Source organism: Condylura cristata, unplaced genomic scaffold (assembly GCF_000260355.1).
Source record: "Condylura cristata isolate star-nosed mole 26May11 unplaced genomic scaffold, ConCri1.0 scaffold00002, whole genome shotgun sequence".
NCBI classification, from domain to species: domain Eukaryota; kingdom Metazoa; phylum Chordata; class Mammalia; order Eulipotyphla; family Talpidae; genus Condylura; species Condylura cristata.
The window spans coordinates 80,360,427-80,385,855 of NW_004567103.1; the positions used below are offsets into that span (position 1 = coordinate 80,360,427).

Sequence of the window (25,429 nt, forward strand, 5' to 3'; positions counted from 1 at the left end):
CCCCCCCCCGCCCAATGGTGATGGGAAGCCCATTAGCACACTTGTTCAGTCACCTAAGGAGTAGCCCATCCAGAATAGAGCAGGGCAGTGACTCCAGTAAGTTTGGCTGGAGGCTGGGAGTGAGGAGTGTGAGTGGAAGCTAAGAGTAAGGGGGCGGGGAGGGGGTGGACAAATAAAAGGTTTATGACCAATCTGATGGAAAAAGGCATGTGTAAGAGAGGCAATTACACAGGTGAAAGGAAGTCATTTTACAAATGGCCAAAAAAAGATGCCATTATGCTACAAAACATAAAAGCTCTGATTGCTGACTTCATAAGAAACTGTTAAAGACAGTGTGACTATAGGGGACAGAAAGGAATAAGTGGTGTGAACAGTGAAATACTAATTTCCATAACAGGAAACGGATAAATAACGGCAAGGGCTTCCCTGGTGGCCTAGCGGTTAAGTCTCAGTGCTTTCATGGCGTGGCAGACCTCTCCTGTCCCGCCCACTGCTTCCCTCTGCAGTGTATTTCAGTGAATCTGCCTGTTCTGCTCCCCACTCTCCCTCTCTGGTAAATCCTCACACACACACCTCCTGGCACCTCTGGGCATATCCCAGTTCTTCTATACAAAAACAAATGAAATTTGAGAGAAAAAAAGAAAGGTAAGCAACAGTGGCATTAGTTGATATATGATGGTAGATAGCAGAACAAGTGTTACACCATTTTAAAATATTTGCTTTTGGGGCCTGAGGCCAGATCAGGAAACTATAATAAAAGTATCTTACTAATATTAGATATTTTATTTAATTTGGTAAAAATCAAAAATACATTTTAATTCTCCAAAAATAAGGGGTGGATTCTTTAGGCAATTTGGGAGTTGAATTTCATACTTTACTCTTTGGGAATTATTCTTTTATTTGGCAACTGAAACAGAGAGGTTACACAGCTCTTTCTTAAGTATCAAGTTGGGCCATACTGGTATAATTTGTATAAATTTGCAATTGCAAACACATATGAGAAATATTTTGTTTTCTTCAGTCTGATTCCAAGTCCCCATCTAGCTTGCAATCAAACCTTGGTCATTATTGAGCTCTCTGATCCTCTGCCTCAGGATTAAAGAGAAATCCTGGGGCAAAATATTCCAGGACAGTCTTTAACCTTCAGTTCACCTGGACTTTACCAAAGAGGCCTATTCTAATCTGCATGGTCCCAAGAGGCTGAGCAACCAGGCTTCTCCCATCCTAGCAGATCTTGGGCGGGATGAGAATACTCTGTGCTTAGGGGTAGCTAGTTCCCTCTGCAGCCCCCTACCTCCCTGCAACACTGGCACCTATTTGGGGGTGGAATTTGGCCAAGCGAACTGAGACCCACATCCTGGTAACAGAATGCATAGGCCTTCAGCATACCAGCCTCAGGGGATCACTACAGGCCCTGGCCTCTCACCTCCTTCCTCTCCACCCAAGCCACTAGCAAAATCTGCTTGACTAGCTAAGGTTTTCAGAAAAGACTGAAAAAATTTGTCTTCAAGCTGCTTCTGCTTACAACTCTATAGGCACTGCTGGGCCCGGATGCTCAAGAGCCCGGAAAGAGAAGGAGAAAGGAGAGAATACCCAGAACCACACATGAATTCTGGACTCTATAACATACTCTTTCCCCTAGATCCAAGACCCTGAGGAAGGTCAGTTACCAGGATCTTTTCCCAGCAGGTCCCAACACTTCTCTATCAAACAGCAAAGACCTAAGACCATAGAATGCACCTGGGCTTGGGGGTTGTGTTCAGCCAAGGGCTCTAAGAATGTAGAAATGCTGGAAAGGGGAAGCAATAGCTCCTGCCTCCAACAGACCTTAGGGTGCTCCTGTCTTTCTCACTTCGTGTTTAATCTCACACTTGACCAAGTCCTGACTCAGCAGCTTAGTCAGGAAGCATCTACCAGCTATGGTCCATGCAGTAAAGAGCTGAGTGGCATTGAGAGGGCTGGGAAATGACATTAAATACCGACATGGTCCCCCAAGCTAGAAAGAAACCCAGCACCCTGGCGCTGCTTCCAACTCAGCACTCCACCCTAGTCTTCTTCTAATAGCAAGATCTGAGCTGAACCATGATGAGAACCCATGGAGGCAGCTCTGCATCAGGTCAAATTGGTTTCTAACTCATTGAATGCCTTTGAGTGAGGTTTCTTAAGTTTTTTAATAATCTAGAAACAAATGTAAGGTTTTGTGTAAAGTAATCAAAGAATTAATGGCACGGCATCGTCGTGTGGAAGAACTGCCAGGCTTCAGAACACATCCTGCACAGACCTACACAGCCTTCCTCACCTCCCCTGGTGAGAGCTACAGGCTCCTCAGGCTCTGGACACTGCTTGAAGAACCCACTTTTCACATGTAAAAGGCAAGCTGCAAGTCCTTACAGGTGTGGGGAGGAATTTGTCCTAAGTGTCTCAGCTCAGCCAAACAAAAGAAGTTGTATATAGCACACAATAGACTTGGAAGCTTTTTAACAAAGAATCTACTAAAATTTACCTGCCACTGTTCAATCCTCAGCTTTTAAAAAGTGATCCCTCAGGCAGAAGCATCTTTCAAAGTGTTAACATATCATTAGCATTTGTTTTCGATATAAGGAAGGTTATAGCACTCTGCCTGGCCAACGCATGGACTTTGAAATCATTCCAAATTTTAGGCAGTAGCAATCACATCTTTAATATTGGAGACGATTATAACTTTCCATACCATTTACAGCCAGAAGCGTTTGACTTTCAGATAAAGAGTTCTCAGGCCAACCTAACAGGTGAACAGACCTGTGTGCTAAGCATAGTCATTTACAAAGGGCTCAGTCCCCGGAGACTGAGACCAGGGCAGACTCTGCTGACACCTGGTGGCAGCCAGGGCTGACAGAGCAGCTTTCCCTCCATCTGGCCTGCTGCCTGGACAGCGATCTTGGGTAATGACTATTGGCTAAAACAGCAGGAAAGATGTTATATGTGGGAAAAAGAGCTGTTCTACAAGGTCACCAACTTAACTGCCCGCCATCAGCAGCACTAACAAAAAGATCTGTGGGTATCTAGAAAATTCAACCTGCAACTTTTGCCTTTGCAAAATTTCCTTCCCAAAGATATTTGTTTAAACAAACACTGTTGCCACCTTTGTATCTATCTATCCTATCACTCCCACCCATCCCATTTTACAGCAAATTTTGCCAGAGTATAGAAAAAGGCATGACTTTCATATTCTTACAAAAAAAGAAAGGAATTTAAATTATTCTGCTATTGTAATTAACTCACTCCTAATTGGGAAAACGTCCAGACAGGAGAGACATACAAGAAACATTTGGCAGGACTGTGCTAGCTGCTTCGAAGGGCAAGACACACAGGAAAGGGAATGAGAAGGAAGGATTCTCGGAAAATGAAAAATGAGTGCTTGCTTTGGTCTCAGGAATATTGGTGGGCTGTGTTATTGGAGTTGACAGTCAGGAGAGAGAATCAGCAAGCAGCGGGAGGTATATGACTTGTAGAAAAAAAGTCTTTGATGTAGGATAACCTCTCCTTGTGTCTAAATTTTCCTTCCATATCAAAGAATAGTCTCTCTTCCTGAATTAGCAACGTGACAGTTCTCCCTAGCAGATGCATGTGCCAGGCACCAAGGCAGTCTATAAAGTCAGTCTTATTATCCCACTAACTGGGGGAAGAAACTGAGAGAGACCCAGAGAGGCTGAGGCAGCTTGCCCAAGGTCACACCTTCAAGGGAGTGACTGCACTTGCCTTTTTCCCCACCCAGAGCTGTCTGACTTCAGAGCTAATGCTCTTTCCTCCTCATCACGCTTGCCTAAAGCAAACACAGAAAGATAAATAATTCCAATCCATGCAAAAGTGCACCATTTGCCTTTTTCAATTTGTATAATTTAAATGTCACCACAAGTTCACTTCTAGGTCACTTTTAAAACAAGCAACTTTGCTTTAAGGCAAGTGAGGAAAAAATCCTGCAGCAATTTGTACAGTTGTAGAATCCACTGTTCAGTTTTCGACTCAGCTTTCCAGGGACAGTTCAAACAGAAACAAATGACAATCTAGGCCACTTGCCTTGCCTACTGTGAATAACCACAGTGGGTTTTTCTTCCAGCTGGTATGAAAAGCCCTCACAAGAGGTAAAGGATGGCCTCTAGGCAGAAATGGGGCTGTACAAAGGGAAAGAGCTATCAGCTTCGTGAATATGCAGGTATTGCAGCAAGCACAGTCTTCAGACCAATAATGCAAACTATTAGTGAGATTTTTAATCTCATTGCCTACAATACACTTAAAGTACAAATGCATTCAGGGCTAGAGAGCAAGTACTCCAGAATCAACCTACAGCAGTGTACAAATCTGGATGACTACTAGTTAACTAGAGAAGTTTCTAGAGCTGATGCATACTGCCTGGGTCTGCGTAGTTATGAGATGAGCGTGAAGAATCTGCAAAGTTTTGCATTAAAACTCAAATACACAGGGGAGGGAAAAAGCACAAGGGACTATGGCGATGGATCATGGGTACATGGTGGTAGGAGAACTGTGGGATCTGTACCTGAGGGAAGAAATCAAGTAATGTACAAAAATGAGCAACAATATAAGAAAATAACAATAATAAAACTCAAATACAACCTCAAAACAATTCATTCAAGAATTATTTATTCTGACCTACTAAGTGCCAGGCACTGTTCTATATAGTGGGGGTATTCTAGCAGCAGGAAACAGAATGAAAAAGAATTTTAAAACTAGAGTTAGAGGCACAGTGAATAATGCAGTGGGCATGCCTTTGTTCTTTCATATAGGGTGAACACGGAGGACTTCTCTAATGGCATTTGCTAAATGGGAGAAAAGGCAGTACGAGCTGAGGGAAGAGCATGTGCAAAAGTCCTGGGGTGTGAGGATATCTGGCATGTACCAGACAGAGAACCAAGGCCAGGTGGCCATTGCGGAGTGAGGTACAATACTGGAGGGTGTCACTGAGGTGGTGGGTATGGTTGGCTGGACCTTGTAAGCTTCAGCAGGGAGGTGGGTTTTTCTGAATGAAGGTATTAGATTGAAGAATGATGGGATCAGAATTATGTTCTAGAAGAATCACTGACTACTGGGTGGAGAACTGTGGTAGGTGGAAATGAGAGCAAGGGAAAGCAGTGAAAGAACTAATGCAATAATCCAAGCAAGGTTAGGCCTGAAGGCCAGGAGAACCTGGGAGATTGAGAAAGAGGGCAGTGGTGAACTGAGGGACATGAACTTAGCAGTCGTCAGTGAACAATTTTGAAGCAGTGAAAGTCAACTTGATTTTTATCCAGTGAACTTGATTTTTCCAGGGTGAGAGTAGGGAAAGCAGAGAGCAGAATTACACCTGGGAGTAGGGGTGGCGTAAAGGAAGTGAGGGGCTGAGCAAAGGAATGAAGGGGAACCAGAGAATCTCAACTGGCTAGTGAAAGGGAAAAGATTGCGCAGACAATGAACTGTTGTCCAAAAGGATAAAGAACTTTTGGGGGTTTGGGGAAGAGAAAAGGGGCACCACAGGAAACAGCAGTCTGGGATGGGCGACATGAGAGCTCTTTGTAGACTCGGGTGTGGTTACTGGTGACAGCTACAGCTACCATGTAACCGGCAGCAGGTGGCTGCAACACAGAGGAGACTGTTGCAGGGGAGCTAGTCAGTGGGCTGAGGCCTCATGGAGCTGGAAGTCTTCTCTCTACTCTACTGAACCGCAGGAGGAGTCATACCAAAGTAAGGGTGAGCCAGGAGCTAAGGTGGCCAAGCAGTGAGGGTGGATGGGAGTGTAGAGACTGCTGGCATAAGGGGAAAAGCTGGGCATAGAGGACGGAGAAAGGGGAGTGATCAGGAAAATAAACAAGACTTTTGATTTTTGCAAAACAGAATTAACACTGAAAAGAGGGGAGATAATAGCTATGGTGTTCACCAATTGAGAAAGGGAGGTAGAAGGGAAGAGGCAAGGAGGCCAGAGAAGCCCTCACAATGTCCCCCTTACTACCCGCCTCAGTCCTGTTAGGGAGTCACTCTGGTCACTGCTTTAATTGACCACATGAATAGCATTACTGGCAGTGGTGTTTTTGTTACATATTGGACTTATAGAAATGAGGCTAAAACTGAAACCTTCGGTCTCTGAGGCAGTATTTCCCAACGACCTGCTTTCTCTTATTTCAAGAGTCATGACATCATCTGGAACATGTAATGGATTTTCTCCATCTTAAATCCCACAGTAAATAAATGACATTATTTACTGAATACTCAATGTGAAGCACAGCAACATGAGAAGGGCCACTGCTCTCCAGAAAACCACATTGTACAGAGCATGACACATATCCGGCAGGTTTCTGTTCAATCACCACACATTATATGATCCTCTCACTAACTACTGATTTAAAAACGAGTCTCCAATGACCATTATCTCCAACATTGGCTCCACAATAACTCCAAGTTGGTACTATCACCCCAAATACCCATTTGGGGAGGGGGGAACTACCCTCATGTCTGATTCCGTGAATAAAGATATCTCCTTTGATGGAAAGGAATGGCAACCGCTGTTCCCTCCTCTACCATGTCCTCACTTCCTTAAGTGCTGGAGGGCAGAGGAGAGAGTGGCAGTGGGGTCAAATCAGATGGGTCCTTTCTAGGCCAGAAAGGCTCAAGACCCACTGTCCTGATGGTAGAGTTCAAAATATTAACTTCAAACCAATTAGTTAAATAGTCCACTGACTTCAGTGGCCTTGTTAGTGTGATTAATCATGAGAGTGTTTAAGAGTTAACTAAACAGAAATAATCAGACTCTATTCTCCAACACAGGCTCCACAGTAAAGGAAAGAAACCATGTCAAGAGCCTGATTCCTTGGACACCATCGTACTTGGACTTTTCTGCTCACTAGAGTGGTGGTTCAGAATCTCAGACACCAGCTTCCACCATACAAACATGCTGAAGATCAGAAAGGTTCGCTCTTTCTTCCCTTCTCTTCTTGGGCAATCAGCAGTCATTTTCCAAAGGCACCCAGGTGAGCCCACTTTTCTGGGTGCTCCAAATTGGCAGAAGTATCATCCCCTTTCCTGTATGCATCCTGAACAAGCAGAAAAAGAAGGGGAAAACTTCACATCAAAGCAGGCTTGGCCAATGAGCAGGTGCTCAGGCTTGTGTGTTCCTTTGACCCAAGAAGAGATAGGAAGTTCTTTTCAACTGAAAAAAGCAAAACTGCATGGAGAAGCAAGCAGCAACCAACCCCCCCAGCCCAACCCAAACCCCCCAAAAAATGAGACCTACCACATTTCTTCAAGTAGCTGACACCCTTTGTTTTCAGAGTTGGCAGAATATAAGATTTGAAGTAGGTAAAACCTGTTATTAAACTTAATTCTGGACCTACGGTATGTGACTTAACATCTGTGAGCATCAGAGTTCTTGCCTTCAAGATGAACTTGGTGCTTGCCTACTGCTCATAATAAGTACCAGAGATGTTTAGTAAGCACCTACTTCATGCTAAGTCTTTTCTACTTATAGGCAATGACTCACTTGATATTCAAAAGTCCTTGGAGTGGGTATTGTCTCCTCTAATTCAAAGGTGGGGCTGCTCAAAGCTCTATTCAACTGGAGGATATAAATGAGATCATTTTAAAAAATGAGATCATACATTCAGCTGGGGAGAGGGATCAAATGTTCAGACGTGGAAGGGATGAACACAAGAGACTGTGAAGTTGGTTTACAGGTGTGTTGGTGGTGGCAATTTTACGTAAATTACACCTGAGTGGAGAATGAATGATGATGTAAAAAGTATACAAATTTTTTTATAAATGGATAGAGCTAGAAGGGATTATGTTCAGTGAAATAAGCTAGAAGGAAAAAAATATCAGATGGTTTCACTTATAGGAGAACCAAATAAGAGATCGGGGGGAAAAAAAACACAACACAACAAAACAAAAATAAACAGGTAACTATAAATCAGACACACTGCAGGGGAAAGGGAGAGAACGGGATCAAAATGAGGGCAGGAAGAGCACAAGGGTCTATGATGATTGTGCACAGGTCAACTGGTGGTGGGAATTCTGAAGGGACTACACCTGCGAAATGAGAGCAAACATTCTTAAAAAAAAAAAAAAAAAAAGGCCCTCCCTGGTGGCACAGCGGGTTAAAGCACTGCACTGAGAAGCTAAAGCCACTTCCACATGAGTTCGATTCCCGCCTGTCCCATAGGTGACCACATGACACGGCAGACCTCTCCTGACCCGCCCGCTGCTCCCCTCAGCAGTGTATTTCCTCGATTTCGTCGATCTGCCTGTTCTGCTCCCTGCTCTGTCTCTGGTGAAGCCTCTCACTGCCCCTGAGCCTCTGGCCTGTACCCCAGTTCTATATGTAAATCTTTAAAAAAAATGAACAGTTATAAAATATATATAAATAATTTTTTAAAATGAGATCCCATACAAAATACATTCAGTATCTGGCACATGGCAATCATTGAAAAAGAAGACTTCTTAACAGTATTTAAGAGAATGTCTTTTTTAAAAAACATTTATTTATTTATTTATTTATGCATACATAACTGGGGTACAGGCCACATGTGTGTGGGGGGGTGTTGGGGGGTGGGACACACGTGGTGAAAGGATTCACCAGAGACAGAATAGGGAGCAAAATAGGCAGATCTACGAAGTACACTGCTGAGGGGAGCAGCAGGCAAGTCAGGAGAGGTCTGCTGCCCCATGTGGGTCACCAGGGAAGGCCCAAAGCACTATCATTTTTATGTTTAAAACATTCTCTTAAGGGCCCTCCCTGGTGGCGCAGCGGGTTGGGACGCATCACGGCAAACTAGCCGCAGTCCCTTCAGTGTGAGTTCCATCCCCGCCCAGGAGGTGACCCGCCAGCTGCTCCCCTCAGCAGTGTACTTCATCCATCTACCTGTTCCTACCTGTTCTGCTCCCCACTCTGTCTCTGGTGAATCCCCTCACCGCTCCTGCAACTCTGGCCCGTACCCCATTCTGCATGCATAAATAAATCTTTTTTTTAAATGATAGTGCTTTAAAATACATGTTTAAATAATGATATATGTGTAGAGAAATAAAAGAACTCTTAAAGTATGAATACCACAGTATGCAAAGATGCAAAGAGGTGACATTTGAAGGGGATTTTTACTTCTTTACCTTAAAGTTGGTTATTTTTAAGAAGCAAATATTACTTGTATATGATTAAACAGATCAAAAAGATCAGAAACGGCCCTCCCTGGTGGAGCAGTGGGTTAAAGCACAGCACTATGAAGCTAAAGCCACTTCAGCACGAGCTCAATTACCAGCCCCGCGAGGTGATCCACATGGCCAGCAGACCTCTCCTGGCTTGCTAGCTGTTCGCCTCAGCAGTATACTTCGTCGATCTGCCTGTCCTGCTCCCCACTCTCTGTCTCTAGTAAATCCTCTCACTGCACCTGCACCTCTGCCCCATACCCAGTTCTGTGATGCATAAATAAATAAATCCTTAAAAAAAAGGAAAGATCAGAAACATTAAAAAATTAAAAGTATCTAGATAAAATACGACAAAATGTTATGACAATAGCCTGATGGTTTTTTTCTTCTTCTTTAAATTTCTAGGCACACATTAACTTTGTTTTTGTTAACTCTTAAATACTTTCTCCTTGTAAAGTTAAACACTATTGGTAAGATGTTTTTTATCATGTTCACCTATTTCTAGCTCCTTCCCCAAAGGTAATCAATGTTATCAATTTGGTATATACCCTTCTGTGTGGACATATATAGTATGTCCATTCATGGACTCATACACATCTACACATTATATATTATCATGTTGTGTTTTCAAAAACAAATGACATCAAAATTTAAGTCCTCATGTAATTCCACCCATTATGTTGCAAAGATCCTCCTATGTGAGTAAATAACATGAATGCCCCCGTTTTAGATAAAGTAGGAATCCAGAATATAGGTAGATAGCTTATTTAGCAACTCTCATATTAACATAAATTAGATTGTTTACAGTGTTTTTCTATTATAGTAATGCTGCAGTGGTTGACCTTAAAAATGCCTCCTGAGGTGTGAGAGTGTTTCTTTGGGACAGATTCTGAGAAGTGGAACTGCTGGATCAATAGAATATGGACATATATTATTGTAATAGATACCATTCCAAATTGCTTTTTGTTCACCACTATTGGCAGTACAACATTGCTGCCAATATTTACTACCAAACTTTTTACTTTCCACCAAGTAAGTAAGTGAAAATGGTAGCCTACTGTTTGAATTTCTATGAGTAAAAGGAGATGTCTTCATGGTTATAGCTCATATTTTCCCTTATTGTCAGCTTCTTCTCCACGTCTCCATTTTCCTGTCAGATGTCCTTTTCTCGTTAGCCTACAAGAGTTCTTCATAGATTCTGGAAGTGAACCCTTTGCCTACTTTATAAGTACAAGTAAGTTCTCCCATTCTTCAGTTTCTATATCCTATTCTATATCCCACTGATTTCTGTCTATTTCTGAATCACTCCCAATCTGTTTTGATAACTAAAATTTCAAACAAAATACATTTTTCCATCCAGCAGGCAATCTCCTGCTTTTTTCTTTTCTTTTTTTTTTAAATGGGTTTGGGTTATCTTGTATATTTACTTTTTCAAATAAATCTTAAAGTCAGTTTGACAAATTCCAGTATAAATCCTTTTAGAATTTTGATTGAGGTTACTCAAAATAATTAGGTTTAAATCTACATCTTTGCCAATCTACATCTGCACCAAAGCCCTCATCTAAGAACATGTCATCTTGCTCTATGTAGGCCTTTTCCATCCCTGTAACATTCCACAGGTCTTGTACCATGTTTCATTTTAGATTCATTATCAAGAACTCCTGAAGTCTTAGGAAGTCTCACAAATGTCAGTTGATTCTCTTGCAATCATATTGTCTGAAATGAATGTTTTGTCTCCTTCTGTGAGACAAATTCACAAATCTGTGAATTCTATACTTATACTGCCAATGAACGATAAGACTTACATAACAATTCTGAATAGTACTGGCAAACAGCAGTCTTCTTTGTCCCATATTTAACAGATTTCCTTAAACATTTCTTCTTTTGGGGGTTTTCTGTGAGTTGCTTTGCCAGGTTATTTTGTTCTACTCCTCGGTTTCACTGACGTGTGGGGTTGCAGGTCATGAAATGCTATTTTGGTTGCTCAATGGATATACTGAGATAAGTGTATACTTTCTTTAATCCTCAGACTTTGTGAATTTCATTGATAGGTTTTCTATAATTTTGAACTAATCTTCCATTTCTGGTAAAAACCCTGTAAGTTATAATATTATTTCAATGTTTTATGTCTATATCTGTGTTCATAAGTGGGTAAAAGCCACATGTAATTTTCACACAAGGAAAGTAATTAGACATCCCACAAAATAACTATAATAGATATTTCTGCATTTGTCAAAAAGAAAATAAACAGGTAAAAATACACTTAATTTTACTCATAAAGAAAAGCAAAGTAAATAGGATGGTTGCAAAATAAACTGAGTATGTTTTAACCTGTTGTACTTACTACAGGTTAATTCCTTAATAGTTAATGCTGTCTCCATTAATCCAGTCTTTGACTCCAAGAAGCACTGAAGCCTTCATCTTCCTTTTCCTGCATTTCCACACCCACCATTCACCAAATCCCAGAGATTGATTGCACCAGTCCTTCTGGCTCTTACCTCTACTGGCAGGTTAGTGATAGAATGAGCAACAAAGCAAAGAAATTTTGATTAAGTTAACCAAACTTTCAAAGGTGATTTAAAAAAAAAAATAGGTTTTACTAACTTAACCTCCATCATAACTAAACCACTTCACTGGTAATTTTAAGAGCTCAGGATTCTAGAATCAACTAGCTTCTCTGAGAGTTCTGACTAAATACACTCTGGCTAAGGGCCCTTTGGAACTTATGGAAGAAAAGTTGGCAAGGAGGTACCACAAGAGAGGAAACCTGGCGCATGCAATGCCAAGAGCTGGAAGTAGGAGCAAAGGTGGTAACACAGTTGGTAAGCCAGTTATAGGAATGAAAAATCTCGAAGCATCAAATTCTAGAGCAAGTATCAGACTGCTCCAGAGAGTATCATGAGGTGCAGACCAGAGGTGGGTTATGGAGATTGAGAGTCACTGTAGAGAACCACTGGTCACACTGGAGAAAGGAAAGTATATGAAGATTGAAGACCATTAGAATATTTCACTCATAGCAGGTACATAAAGCATAAGGGGGAAAAAAGCAATTGTAATAAAGTAAAAATGAAAAACAATGAACAACTATCTATAAGCCAAAGACATTTTACATTGGTGGGGGAGGGGAATAGGATCAAAACTGGGGTGGGAATATGGTGATGGCACCTGGGTGAACTGGTGGTGGGGACACCATGGGAAATTCAACCGAGATGAAGAAATGCACAAAATGAAGAATGATGCAAGCAAATAAATAAAAGAAAAACTCTCATCCTTCTCCAATTCTACAGTTGTTCAGAATTAACAAAAACTAACAACTCCACAAAGGAATGAGCCCCTCCCAAAGAGAAGACCAACTCGGTGCCATTTCTGCACTGGCTCGGGGCGCAGTCCTTCTGCCCGCCAGTGCCTACACGGGTGCTCCTTGCAAAGTATCAGTGGTAGCTCTCCTTCAAGCCTGCCCGCCTGTGACTGTGCAGGTCTCTCCTGCGGCAGACTTGTCCCTGTTGGGAGCCGCTATTTTGCCTGTGTCTGCAAGCATTCTTTAACCTTCTCTCCCCTTGTAATAAACCTTTCCTTTTGAATATAACTAATTTCTGTGTCTCATGAAGAAATTTGCCTGGGAAACTCACCCATGCTGCTGAAAGCAGAGTTCTGATGAAACTTTGGTCAGAGTTAACATAAGAACCCAGTTCTCCAAACACCACATCTCCAAAAGGAATTTCTGAACCACTGCACTTCAGTGCAAAAGTCAGCACCAAAAGTTCGATGTTATTTTGAAAGCACTATGTACTTCGTGAGTTACTTAGACTTGTTCTCAATGAAAAAAATTTTTTTTCCAAAAGTGCAAACATCCTGCTACCTTTTTTCTCTAAATAAGTGAGTTTAATTCTATTTAGTTTGTTAACTGAAGTCAGGAAATGGGTCAGGAAAAAGAAAAGGTTTTTTCCAGTAATGTTCACTGTAAAGTTAAAATACTAGATGGAGAAGAAACCCTGGTACCTGGGAAAACCTCTCCAATATACAAACAATTTCACTTATGATGATATGTATCACTGTCAGTCAAAAGACAGTATTGATGGCTATTAAGAGACTTTACTATCTCTGCTAGCAAACAGAGTAACAGCAAGTCTAATGGAAAAAGTACAAAATAAACAGAATGACTTGAGTCATCAAATCTTAAAAAAAAAAAAAAACCAACACACAAGTTACCAAAAGAACCTCTAGTTTCAGAAAAACAAATTATGACAGAAAAACCAATATTCCATGATGATTTTTGAATAGCTACTATTTCACTTTAACGAAATCAAATGTCCTCATAAATTAATATAGCATTTTATAACAACAAAAAAAAATGAGACCTACAGAAAAGAAATCACCACTGCTTTTAGCTCAAATAGCAGAGCTTGGAATTAATTTTTTAAGTTTATTTGTCAATTTCAAAAACTCACTAGTGGAATAAAGAGCTTAATACAGGTATGCAAAAAAGGAAGCCCTGTGAGGTTTTCACCAGGATGAAATGGGATTAGCTTTGTATTTCTTATAATCTTCTTCACAGAAGAATGCAATTTCAGTTTCATTGGCTGAAAAAGAGGAAAACAGAAAGGGGGGGGGAAGTTTTAATGGAAATTTTTAAACAAGTATGGAAATCTATATTACTTTGGTTCAGTGCTTTAGACCCCTCAAGTGAGAAAGATGTATTATTTGTTTGCTTTCACATTTCACTAAATCAATAAGTATAAATTGTAGTTAAAAGAATCTGGAATTCAAATAATTTAAAAGTAAAATGAAAAAATTAAAACAACAGTTAACACACGAATCTCGTCAGAAAATCATAAAATTGCTCATTTATAGTCCTCTTAATGGTCTTAGACAATAAAAAAACCTTTATTATTTTTTTAAATTTGCTACTCAGTTATTGAAGGAGGAAGAAAAACTCTTTTTTTCCCCTGAAATTAGCCTGTAGGTATAATAATTTAATACTTAGAGAATCAGTAGAATATTTTACAGATCACTTTACATTCTCCCTCATGACCCATCAAAATATGTGTCTGAAGAAGTTAATTTTTGCCTCCTTATGATTAATGCATGAGGCTTCAACAATATGCAAAGTGAAAGACACAAATTGGCTTCTACCGCAATACCTTCAAATACCTCTAATTATTCACAGGGGATACTGCTCAGCTAAAGGACCCACAAAGGTTCAGAGCAGTCACAATTCTTTCAACCTAGCAGGTCAAGGACTCTGTCTTCTAAAACAATAAGTCAGCAACATTATTAATTCAGACTGGAGACAAATCTGATGGAAAGCCTTCCAATTATTAAACATGCAATTCTTTAAGGTGTTGCGCCAACAAGTTCCACGTTCGTTTTTTAAATTAAACCAGAAGTTAATACAGTCTGCTTAGCTTTTACAGAAAGAGCAAAAGGGCCTTTAGAATCTCGACAAGAAAACAGACAAGATTATTTGTAATGAATACTGAGCACTCAATTAACATATCCTCTAAAAACAGACAAGTAAAACTCTTCAAGCCGAATAAATAGGATAATAAGGAAGGATGCAGAGGATTACCAGGGTCTCTTCTGTTTACAGCTCTCATCTCATCATTAGAATTTATCACAAAAGAACAAAATTAAAGAGCTTAGTGCGACATTTCATTAAAAATGGTTTTGCTGGTTTTAAGACTATCAAATTTAATGTTTCTCAATCAGAAGCTATCTGTGCTCACTACAGAAAATCCAAAAAAGGGGAAAGAAAATGGAATCACCCATACTCACAGGTCCTCATCCCAGTCCTACTACATCTTCAGGGTGAAAGGAAGATGACTCTTGAAGAAAATATTGCAAACTCCTGTCACAATAAGCCCAGGGGCTGAAGTTGGGGGGCTGTGACACTACAGAGAAACTGGGAGTCAATGAGAGGCTGTAAACAAAAGTACCCTGGGCAAATGGTAAATTAACGAATGTACAGCTAAATTTTACAAGAAAACAACACTCAAAAGAATGGGTAAGAGGCTCTGTATTCACAATCAGCAAAATGTTGAAAAGTGGGCTTTTAAAAATTTAATATTCAAAGACAGGATATTTTGAGATCTTGCCTCCTGAGGTTTCCTTTTTGAAGGCAAGAAAGCCCAAAGGTAGACCTATATAATTTGCAAATGATTCTAATCACCCTTCTAACGGCAAATGAGTAAAAGCACCCTACTCCTTAATAATCACAGAGCAAGGTTTTATCTGCAATGTGCTATTTACATGCAAACTTCACCCAGTACTTTGCCCACACAGCACTTCATTCAATATATGCTACCTGTAATTACAATTTTCACTTCCTGCAGTTGACATTTATCTGCACCCCTTTTGAGAAACTAATACCTCGCACAGCTCTTCAGTACGGTAATGATAGGTTCAGAATAAGCTGATGTAAAGAAAGGACTGACAAAGCATTTTTGTTTTGACATGTGGGTTCTCCTGGGTCTAATTAACTTATAGATTAATCCATTATTTATATTAAGTATTTATACTATCATAATACAGGCTCAAGTAGAGATCATCTCGGGTAATGATTTTATTTTCAGATGAAGGCTTTTCTTGTTCTCCAGAAAATTAATTCAACTGACAAATGGATTAAACACAAATATTTTAGGTTGATAAATACATTTTTCACCCTTAGCAAATGAAAACAACACACAAATTAGGTTAGCTACTCTGAACTTTCAAATGTAAAATATAAAATGGATTCTAAACATTAGTGATGAGAACCTCAAACAAAAAGGGAATAAATGGCTTTTTAAAATCTGTAAAATTCTGTTGAAAATGTATGAAATATTTCATGCACTTGCACTGTAAATTTACTTGCCAATTAAAGTGAAAATGAAAGATAAACGATATTTGAGGATCTCTACATAATCACCCTTCCACCATTATACCTTAAATGCTTGCTTCCCAAATTCTATTTAAAATGGCTCTGGAAGAACCTTCAGGAAGTCTACTGTGTGCCAGTCCCCTAGGGCACCTGATTTTAAATTAAATGTGCTGCAGGCGGCAGTGCACTCGGGTGCATAGTGCCTTGGCATGTGAATCTGAAATGAATGTGCAATCTAAAATCCAATAAATATATTGCCAGTTCATCCCTTCATCTCACTATCAAATGAAATCAAGTAGGAACCCTCCAAGTACATTTGTGGATCATTTTAATACTGACTTTCAAGTTTAATGAAATGAGCATAAGCCAGGACATTCAAACTTTGGCTATAAAAATAATACTTTTATAACGTTTCCACATCAGAGACACATACACACTTTTCTCAGGAAAATAATAATAATGACGTTAAATGAAAGAAGAAAGACCTATTTTCAATATAATAAGTAAAACTAAATGCAATGTATTTACACTCCTCAACCAGTTTATCTCAATAAACTCATGAGCAATTATTGCTTTATTTCTAAGTCACTAACCTCACACTATTAGACACCCAAAGTAGTAGGGGCATAGCAACTTAGAGAAAATACTGAGATATGCACACTGATAATTAATGATTGGCACAGGTAATTAATGAGGAGGGCAGGCTATACTATGATAATGATTGCAGGTTATTAGCAAAAAAATACATATACAGAGGATAGGAAGTAGTATTGATAGCAATTTGAGATCAAGAGGACAAAGATTCACAATCTCTCCTGCTCTAGGAAACTATCTTACCATTCCAAGTTTAAAAAATCTTAGTGTAAAAATCACAACCATACTCACAGCTAAGTTATATTTTTAAATTTTTGCCACAAGGCTAGCAAGCCAACAGAGTTCTTAACTACGGTGTTTTTTTTTTTCATTTCATAGTTGCTTTAATATTTTAAAACATGCCCTATTTGTTCCTGTTTAAATCAGCTGGCTGAGAAAATTTCAAACTAGTCTGAAGAAAACAGAAAGTCAAAAATACATCTGACCCCTGGTAGACCAGACACACGTTGACGATTTCCATAAGAGTGTGTGGAAGGTAAAAAGGGAAAAATCATCTAACCCCTTGCTCTGGAACCCCAATTCCCTGGACCTGGGACTTTGCTGACTGTTAATGTGAAGAACAGCCACCTGAACACGCTGTCAGAAGAGAATGACAAATATTCCCTATGATATAACCACCCAAAACAGAACGGGAGAGGGCCCCAAACCTTAAGGAAACATAAACAGAAAAGTGAGAGCCAAAGTGTCCCACAATGTTACCTGCACATATGAGAGAAACAAAAGGTGCTGGGCATGAAGATGGGGTTCTGGCTGTGGGCAGACAACACAAGTGACATAGAAATGAAAGTAAACCATGAGGGAGTTTGGGATTGTTACAGGGTCTGACTGGATGTGAACTCTTCTTTCAGATAAATACTTACAGTTTGGCCCACTGTATCTTGTTTTCAAATATTTCCCATAAAACACAATAGGTTTTAGAAAAGTTACCCAGCACACTTTCTTGCCTAAACCAAAGAGGAGGATTCAACAGCTCATCTTAGTAGAATGTAACAAAGTGAAAGGAGAAACTATCACCCCCAGAATACTTACATGCAAATGTGCCATGGGGGGAACTAGACCATAAAACTGCAATTATTCATAACAAGGTAAAGTCTTATTATAAGTAACATTTCCAGGTAAAGGCTTCCTCTTCTGTCCACATAGTGAGGCTCTTTACTTATGTATTTTAGCACTAACTCCACAAGCAAAAACTTCCCCTGGTGTTGGGCATAGAATAGACAATTGGGATCTGCAATGCAGATCAAAGACCAGAGTGGGACCTGGAGAATTTCTCTGTGAAAAAAGAAATCTTCAAACAAGTTTGTTCCCCTAATTTCTCCCCTCACAGTCTTTCTTTTCCTTTCATGTATTTTGCAGAAAAGTCATAATGATAAATTTGTTATATTGGCATTATTCCCATGGCAACTGACTGTGATAGCAGACTGACAGCTCTACAGGAAGATCAAGTGGTTAAAAAAAGGAGAGTGATGACTTAGAATTTTCCTCTTAAACCTCTGAAAAACCTAACTAGAGAGAACACCAAGGGAGGGAGAATTCCCTAGAAAAATCACACACTTCAAGTGTCATTTTTACAACTCGACTCCCATTTAGAATTTTTTGTTGCTCTCCAGAGACCAGCACCTCCTTCCCCATGTACAACCGTGGCTTTTTTCCAGAGCACAGCAACACCGCTCTAGGCAACAGGAAGAGCATGCACAAGATGAAATTGTTCCTGGCAGGCACTGAAATCACCCCGACCAGGCTGCCAATTTGCCAGGGTGGGAAGGCAGCTTGAAGTTCTTGTACCACCTCGAAATTAGGGGGGAAATTAGAAAGAGCATCTGACTCCGATCAAAGATCTATAGCCTTTAAATAAGAATGATAAAAAGAGGGATTTGATTCTTAGCTTTTAGATGGCTCATTAAGTAAGTTTGAAATGAATGCCACTTAATCCAAAAGCTGAGTCTTCTAACAAATGCAAGCCATTTCCTAATGCTTTCCCAAAGTGGTTTCCAAATAAGTGTTTTTGAAAGTGATTACTTTCATTGCTCCAGATACTTTTCTATGCATTCTTTATATTATTTAATCTTTACGACAACACTCAAAATAGATCTATTCTGTTTTGTTCGACAGATCAAAATAGAAACTCAGAGAGGCCAAATGGTTTTACAGAAGCTCACAAAGCAAGTAAAATGCAAAACCTTCACCCAAACCAATTTTCAAAGTTTAATCTTTAAAAGTGGTTCCTTACAAGGAATACTTGTAAACTGTCAGAAAAAAAAAATTAATTAGAAGGACAATTAGATAATACATAGAAGAAAGGGAGAAAAACAATTACTTGCAATGCCACCACTAAAAAAAGCCATTTCTATAATTTGGGTATATGATCTTTTTCTTCATTACACATCAAGACATACAAATACATGTATTTTTTTTTATTGTGCTTTTTTTTTGTAAACAGGAGTTAGTTTTGCTACGGAAGCACTTTGTCAACAGCTGCTTTGCTTTCGTTTTTATAAGGATTGTGGTTGCTCACCTTTGAAAAATTAACTACTGCTTGGCTAGTGTGCAAATGCTAAATCATACACCTGCTTTCAAGATGCATGCAAATACATGTATTTTAAAAAAGTAATGGTATCACACAGTGTGTTCTATCATCAGTCAATAAATAAAGCTCAACATTAATGATGCACAAACAAGGAAGTTGAGTGCCAGCCCCACCCCTCTGGAGACATACCACAACCACAGGTAATGACACAGCAGTGGAAGCTTATTCCTGCCAGCTAGAGAATAGAGTCACCTTTGAAAAAGTCCTACTGGTCGACCTGAGAAAGTCACATGGAGTAGACAGTCCTTACGGCAGTACAAGAAAGAATCTACTTCTAACACTTCCCCTGACTACTATGTCATTTCTTCATGTTTGCTGGTCTTATAATTACTGTTCTCCCCAGGTCACCCTGACAGTAAGTGGCAGAATGAAGCTGTGAACCCAAGCAGCCTGGCCCCAGTCTCTAATTCTTAATCACTAGACTAGTAGTCACATAAATATTACCTATTTTCACATGCTTGTTAGCTATTCTATCAGTCAAATATTTTGTTTTTCCTTTTCATGGTAACAATAAGAGCACAATCTAAACTCAGTTAATGACTTTTTACTTGTCATATGTTGCGAATGTATTCTTTTTTGTTTACTGCTTCTCCTTTATATCTGTTTACATTTTTCAGGTTTTATCTAGTCAGCTCTATCACTTCTCCCTGTTTTATGGCTTCTGCTTTCAAAATAATGTTCTTCTCTTTCCCAAGATTATGAGACTACTGAGCTTCATTTTAATTTTTAACATGCTTATATTATAACATTTGTCTATCTAGCATATATTTTAGAATTAAGACTGAGATAAGGATTTACATTTTATTTTCCCAAACGCTTTGGCAATGGGCCTCCTATCATTTTCTGGCTAATTAATTTTTTCCCCATTTGTCTGAGATGTCAAAGCTTTATCATATTGTCAATCTTATTTCTTTTTTATTTTGTTTTTGGATATTTCAATCTTTTTTGTGGAACAATCTGTCAATTCCTGTATCAGTACTAGACAGTTGTATTTATTATAGCTTTATGTTTTAACGAGGCTAACTTCTTGGTGCCATGTGTCTCAATAAATGGTGTCACCTGCTATAATAACATAATAGCATCTGGATAAATAAATGCCAAATAAAAAAATGCTTTTTCAAAAAAAATGTACAAAATGATGTAAAAATAAACTATTATATTGTAAAAAAGGAAAAACGCTTTTGCAAATAATAACATTCAATACTCATAGTATGGATACAAAATCTAACTAGTAGCATTGACACAGAAAACAAGATTTCACAACCTCCTCTTTATATTTAATTGGAAGATTAGTCAGGGACCCTGTTTAGCTACCTGTACCACTCGAAAGTGAATTCCTAAAACATGTGCGTGCAATAACTCAATAGAATACCTATGAAAAATACATAAAAGTTTCCTAGCAAGAATCTCCGAGTTCTTCTTAAAGAGCACCTAAATAATTATAATGTAAGTGTGATTTGTACTATTTCATGTCAGAGGCATGCCTTCAACTGCTCACAGTTCTCTTAAAATCTAAGCTCTTAAAATCTTCACTTTTCCTGCAAGAGCATCTTTAAGTGTACATACAAGTAGAATTAGAGTGACATCTAATGGTCACAAAACATGTCACGTAGCAGTTCTTCAAAACAGAACAGCACACATATTCCAGGTTGAAAGGCTAAATCGGCAATTTTTCAACTGCAAGCACTAAGCTCCTATTTGAAATTCCACGACTTGGTCTGCCCTGAGCAATCTGGATGACTATCATAAACCACGCTGCGTGTTATACAAACAACATCTCACTTCATTATTCCACATTAGTTCTATCAGGTCCATTTCTCTCAAACCATCAGTTCAAATGATGCTGATAAGGGTAAGTAGGTTATTAAGTAAGTAATAACCTGTCAATCACTTAAAATAACCCTCAGCAGAATTCTGAGCATACCTTTGGAGAAGAACCATTTGCATTCTGAACATTTGGAGAGCAGATATCTGCTGCCCTCAGTCAAATGATCTGAATGTACATCACTCTCAGCAGCCTCCTCTGAATAATTATCAGGCAGTGTAAAGAGCACCAAGGATAGCACTCCTTTGTGGTGGGTTACAACAATTTCATCAGGCAGGCCTCATGCAGCCGCCAGGAGACAAGAGCCCCCTCTAGCACTACACAGCCTTTCCTCACCAATTCCAGCGGCTTTGAGGGTGTTCTCTTCTTTTAACAGGAGCCTGTCATCATCCTCTAAACTCATCACAAGTTCATTTGTCTAGAAAGAAAGAAAATTTGCATTTTACCAATATTCATATGCGTTTCATATTTGGTAAGATTTCTTAGACATAAAACTGGTACTTTGGGTCAGGACAATAATCTAAAGCTATATCCAACTTGCATTATAGAAAGGAGAGACGTTAACGGTCAGCACCTAGTCAATGCACAAGTGAAGAGGAACATGGGTGTCAGCACGTTAGCAAGTTCTCTGGAGTTCAATTCAGGTTAAATTTAGGCTCTGCCAGTACTCAGCTGTGTGTTAACAAACCCTTCCTTAGATTCAGTTTCCTTATCTATAAAAAAGTGGGAAAGAATGCCTCTTCTCTATTGCTGTGTGGTGAGGATGGAATAAGATGAGGCGTATGTCACTCCCCACCCCAAGTTGGCTGCACAGCTAAGCATCCCTATACTAACTGCCACCTGTCACTCTGTGCTGTTGTCATCAGTGTCATCTTGTCATCATCTTCTCTCTCACTCTCACCATAACTCAGGAGAAATAATAGAGGTTAAGAAACAAAGCCAGGGCACCTGGAACTGAGGTGTGAGCTTTGGTCAATTGGACTTTTGAGAGAAGCAAGCTTACCTTAAAAGGTCATGTATCTAAAAACCTAGCCATTGTTAATAAACACTTGGGTCATATGTGATACTAGCTTTGAACTGTGGGATTTGAACTGGGAGTACATGCTCGCCAATAATATTTACAAATCAGAAGCAGAGATGAAAATGTTGAGTTGTTATCTGCTCCTAAACAGTAAAGAGAGGTGACTGTCAGCTGAGCACAATCCACACCCTGCCATTTGTCAACAAGAATGCTGCTATGTACCAACATATTCTATATTCCTAGGATAAGGCTCAGAGGAGAGTCAACAGAAAGGGCTTTCAACACCCAAAACAGAAGCCCAGAAGTCATGTTCCATGGCTCATGAGCAGTCACTGGGAACACAGCCTCTCGGACTCCAGTGCAGATTAAAATGGGAAAAAAAAAAAAACCCTGATTAAACAAAACCACTTTAGAATAGGCAATGAATATTCATGTTAAAAAAAAAATCCTCCAAGTCTATTTGGATAGTGAAAAGTCTTCTCCCAAGTATTCTCATCAGCATCTTAAAAAAAAAACAAAAACAAAAACCTGGATCCAACTTAACTGTTTCAAGACATCTACCCAGTGATCCAAACAGCATTTAGTGAATCTTCTATATTTTCTCCATAGATCCATATTTACTACTTGTTAAATTCTTACCTACATTTTGGTCATTTTTCACTTTTATTTCTGTGCCACTAAACTAAGTATATCTGAGGGTATCACACTTTTTAAATTAGTACAGTTTTACAATGTCTTAATGGATACTAGATACTCTTCTGTGATTATTCATTATTTTTTGCATGTTAGTTTTATATGCTGCAGTTCATACACACGCATGTATACATCCACAACTATAATAGTATTAAATATATAAATTAAGAGAAAACTGGCACACATTCTTCTTGTCACTTCCCTTTCAAAATACCTAAGTATTTTTGTTTCAGTCTTATTTTAGATACCCTGTCACAGTTTACTTTTTTGTAAAATTGAAGCAGAATTTTACATAAATAAAATGCAAAGATCTTAAGGATTCAGTTCAATAAATCTCAACAACTAAATGCCCCTGTTAATATTTTAAAATTTACTTCTTGGAGATCCTGCATATCTTATAAAGTCCAGGGTACAACTTCTTTTTTTCACACTTTTAACAGGCTTAGCTGTTATGAGTTTGATATCCAAACTCACGGACAGAAATTATTCTGATTTTACAAATAACCTATCATTATAGTCCACAACACACAAACACACAATTTTTTAAAAAACAAATCATAGTAATTATTTGCACTATACTATTATTAATTGGTTCAACAAACATTAACACACACCTCAGCTCATAAGAGGCTCTGGTGGGAAGGTATCCAGACAGCTTTTTAGCTTTTTTTTTTTTAAAGATTTATTTATTTATGCATAGAGAACTGGGGTATAGGCCAGAGATGCAGAGGATGAGAGGATTCACCAGAGACAGAGCGGGGAGCAGAACAGGCAGATTGACAAAGTACACTGCTGAGGAGAGCAGCGGATGGGTCAGGAGAGGTCTGCCACGCCATGTGGTCACCTCCAGGGCAGGCGGGGATCGAACTCATACGGAAGTGGCTTAAGCTTCTTAGTGCAGTGCTTTAACCCGCTGCGCCACCAGGGAGGGCCCAGACAGCTTTTTTAATGGGGTGATAGGAGGCAAGATCTGTTAACACCTGATAGTTGTAATTAAGAAAGTCTCTATCTCTAGTTTCTAACTAGAAAACTGGGGGATGGGAAACACATCTTTCGTAAACAAGTTCTCTAAAGAGAGGCTACTGATAAGTCATTCTGGACGAAGATGCACTGCTCAGAGGCCGAGGGGAAGGGAATGGCGAAATGAAGAAACTATGTGGGAGGAGACTAAGGCACAAATGAGTACATGTATGCCAAAGTTTTCTAAAGTTTCTAATATTGTAAAACGATATTGGCAACTTTCTTTATAAAAGTTGAAGAGGAAACTTGAAGAATCATTCCTAGAGCATATAGCCTGTATTTGACTAGAACGGTGTAGATGAAAGTTGTAAAATCTGAATCCATGAGCATTCTAAGTGCCTTAATCTGCCTTGGGAATCTTTCCATAAACAAATACATTGTTCAATGGGAGAAAAAAAAAAAACCCCTAATTTTGCAACTCTAAAAGGCCAGGGTGGAACATGTGTTTTAAATATAAGAAATAATTCTTAGTTATTCCCAACTACAAGAGGAAAGTTCCCTGATTTCTTTAATGTCAGAATACTAATTATTTGAATGTTATGAACTAGGTCTTCATCAGGATCAAGAAATAATTTACTAATTATTCTTTCTAGAAAAACAAGAGTATCTGACAAGCTCAACAATGTAAAAATGTGACAATGATGGAGAATGACTTGACACACTATACTTTATGAACTTTTCAAAGAACTTACTTTTCATTTTAACTTTATTCTATCTTTGTTTTCCCCTTCTACAAGAAGACCAACTCTTCACATTGAGGAATAAAATTATAAGAAACACTCCTGGTCCAGAATAAAGAAAAAAAATGGAGTCTGTCATCAGATATAGCAGAGGAACATTCTAGCACCCATACAAAGTGCAGATTTCACATGTGAGCACCAAATTTTGAAGCACTTGACAAGTATGTATACATTATCCTTAGAATAAAAAATTAATATTAAGAAAAAATAACAGAAATTATTTAAGTGAAAAGATAAACAACAGGAAAAAATTTCACTAAAAAAAAAAAAAGAACCCTACTGACACTTTAACTTTAATCCAGTGAGAATGATTTCAAGCTTTTGTTCTCCAGAATAATTAAAGAATAAGTAAGTGTTGTTTTAAGTCAGAGGAGAAAAAAAGCAAGTTGCTGAGTAATAGGTGACAGACATATCCTTGTGCCATGTTCTTTGTGATATGTGGGATGTCTTTAATTGATAAATGACTGAGTCTATGGAGGACATCTAGAACCAGAGCATAAGATGAAACAAATTCCTAATACTTCATTCAAAACTTGTATGGAATCATTCCTGATTGAGGCATTACTTTAAGCACTGAAAGATGAAGAATAAAATAGTCTCTTATTCTTAAGTAATTGAGCCATAGGGCAAGCTTGCTGCTTTGATAAGGAGCCTATTCTAGTTTGTTGAGATGAAGTAAAAAGATCACTCTATGTTGTCTGTGTGAGAATTAAACCTTTAATTGTGCTTCATAAAAACATTACTGAAAAGAAAGAAAACAAAAATGTAAACACACAATAAATACATAAAGTCTTCTTTGGGACAGGACAACATAAAGATGCCAGACCATGCTCTTTGGGAAACCTGGGCCTTCTCTGACACAAATAGTGAA

General features: G+C 38.9%; 1 protein-coding gene across 2 annotated transcripts in view; it reads right to left on the bottom strand.

The window, feature by feature from the left end:
• Positions 1 to 25,429, bottom strand: part of LOC101636024 (chromosome unknown open reading frame, human C2orf76) — a 116,630-nt gene that overhangs the window by 48,172 nt on the left and 43,029 nt on the right. Inside the window, exons 5-6 of one of the 2 annotated variants that reach the window (XM_004674716.2) lie at positions 21,421 to 21,502; positions 13,445 to 13,739 (exon numbers count right to left, since the gene is read on the bottom strand). In XM_004674716.2, coding sequence (XP_004674773.2) covers positions 13,663 to 13,739; positions 21,421 to 21,502 — 159 coding nt within the window. In that variant the 3' untranslated portion in view covers positions 13,445 to 13,662. Of the gene's footprint in view, positions 1 to 13,444; positions 13,740 to 21,420; positions 21,503 to 25,429 lie in introns of those variants that run through there. The other variant, XM_012727355.1, reaches the window with a different exon arrangement.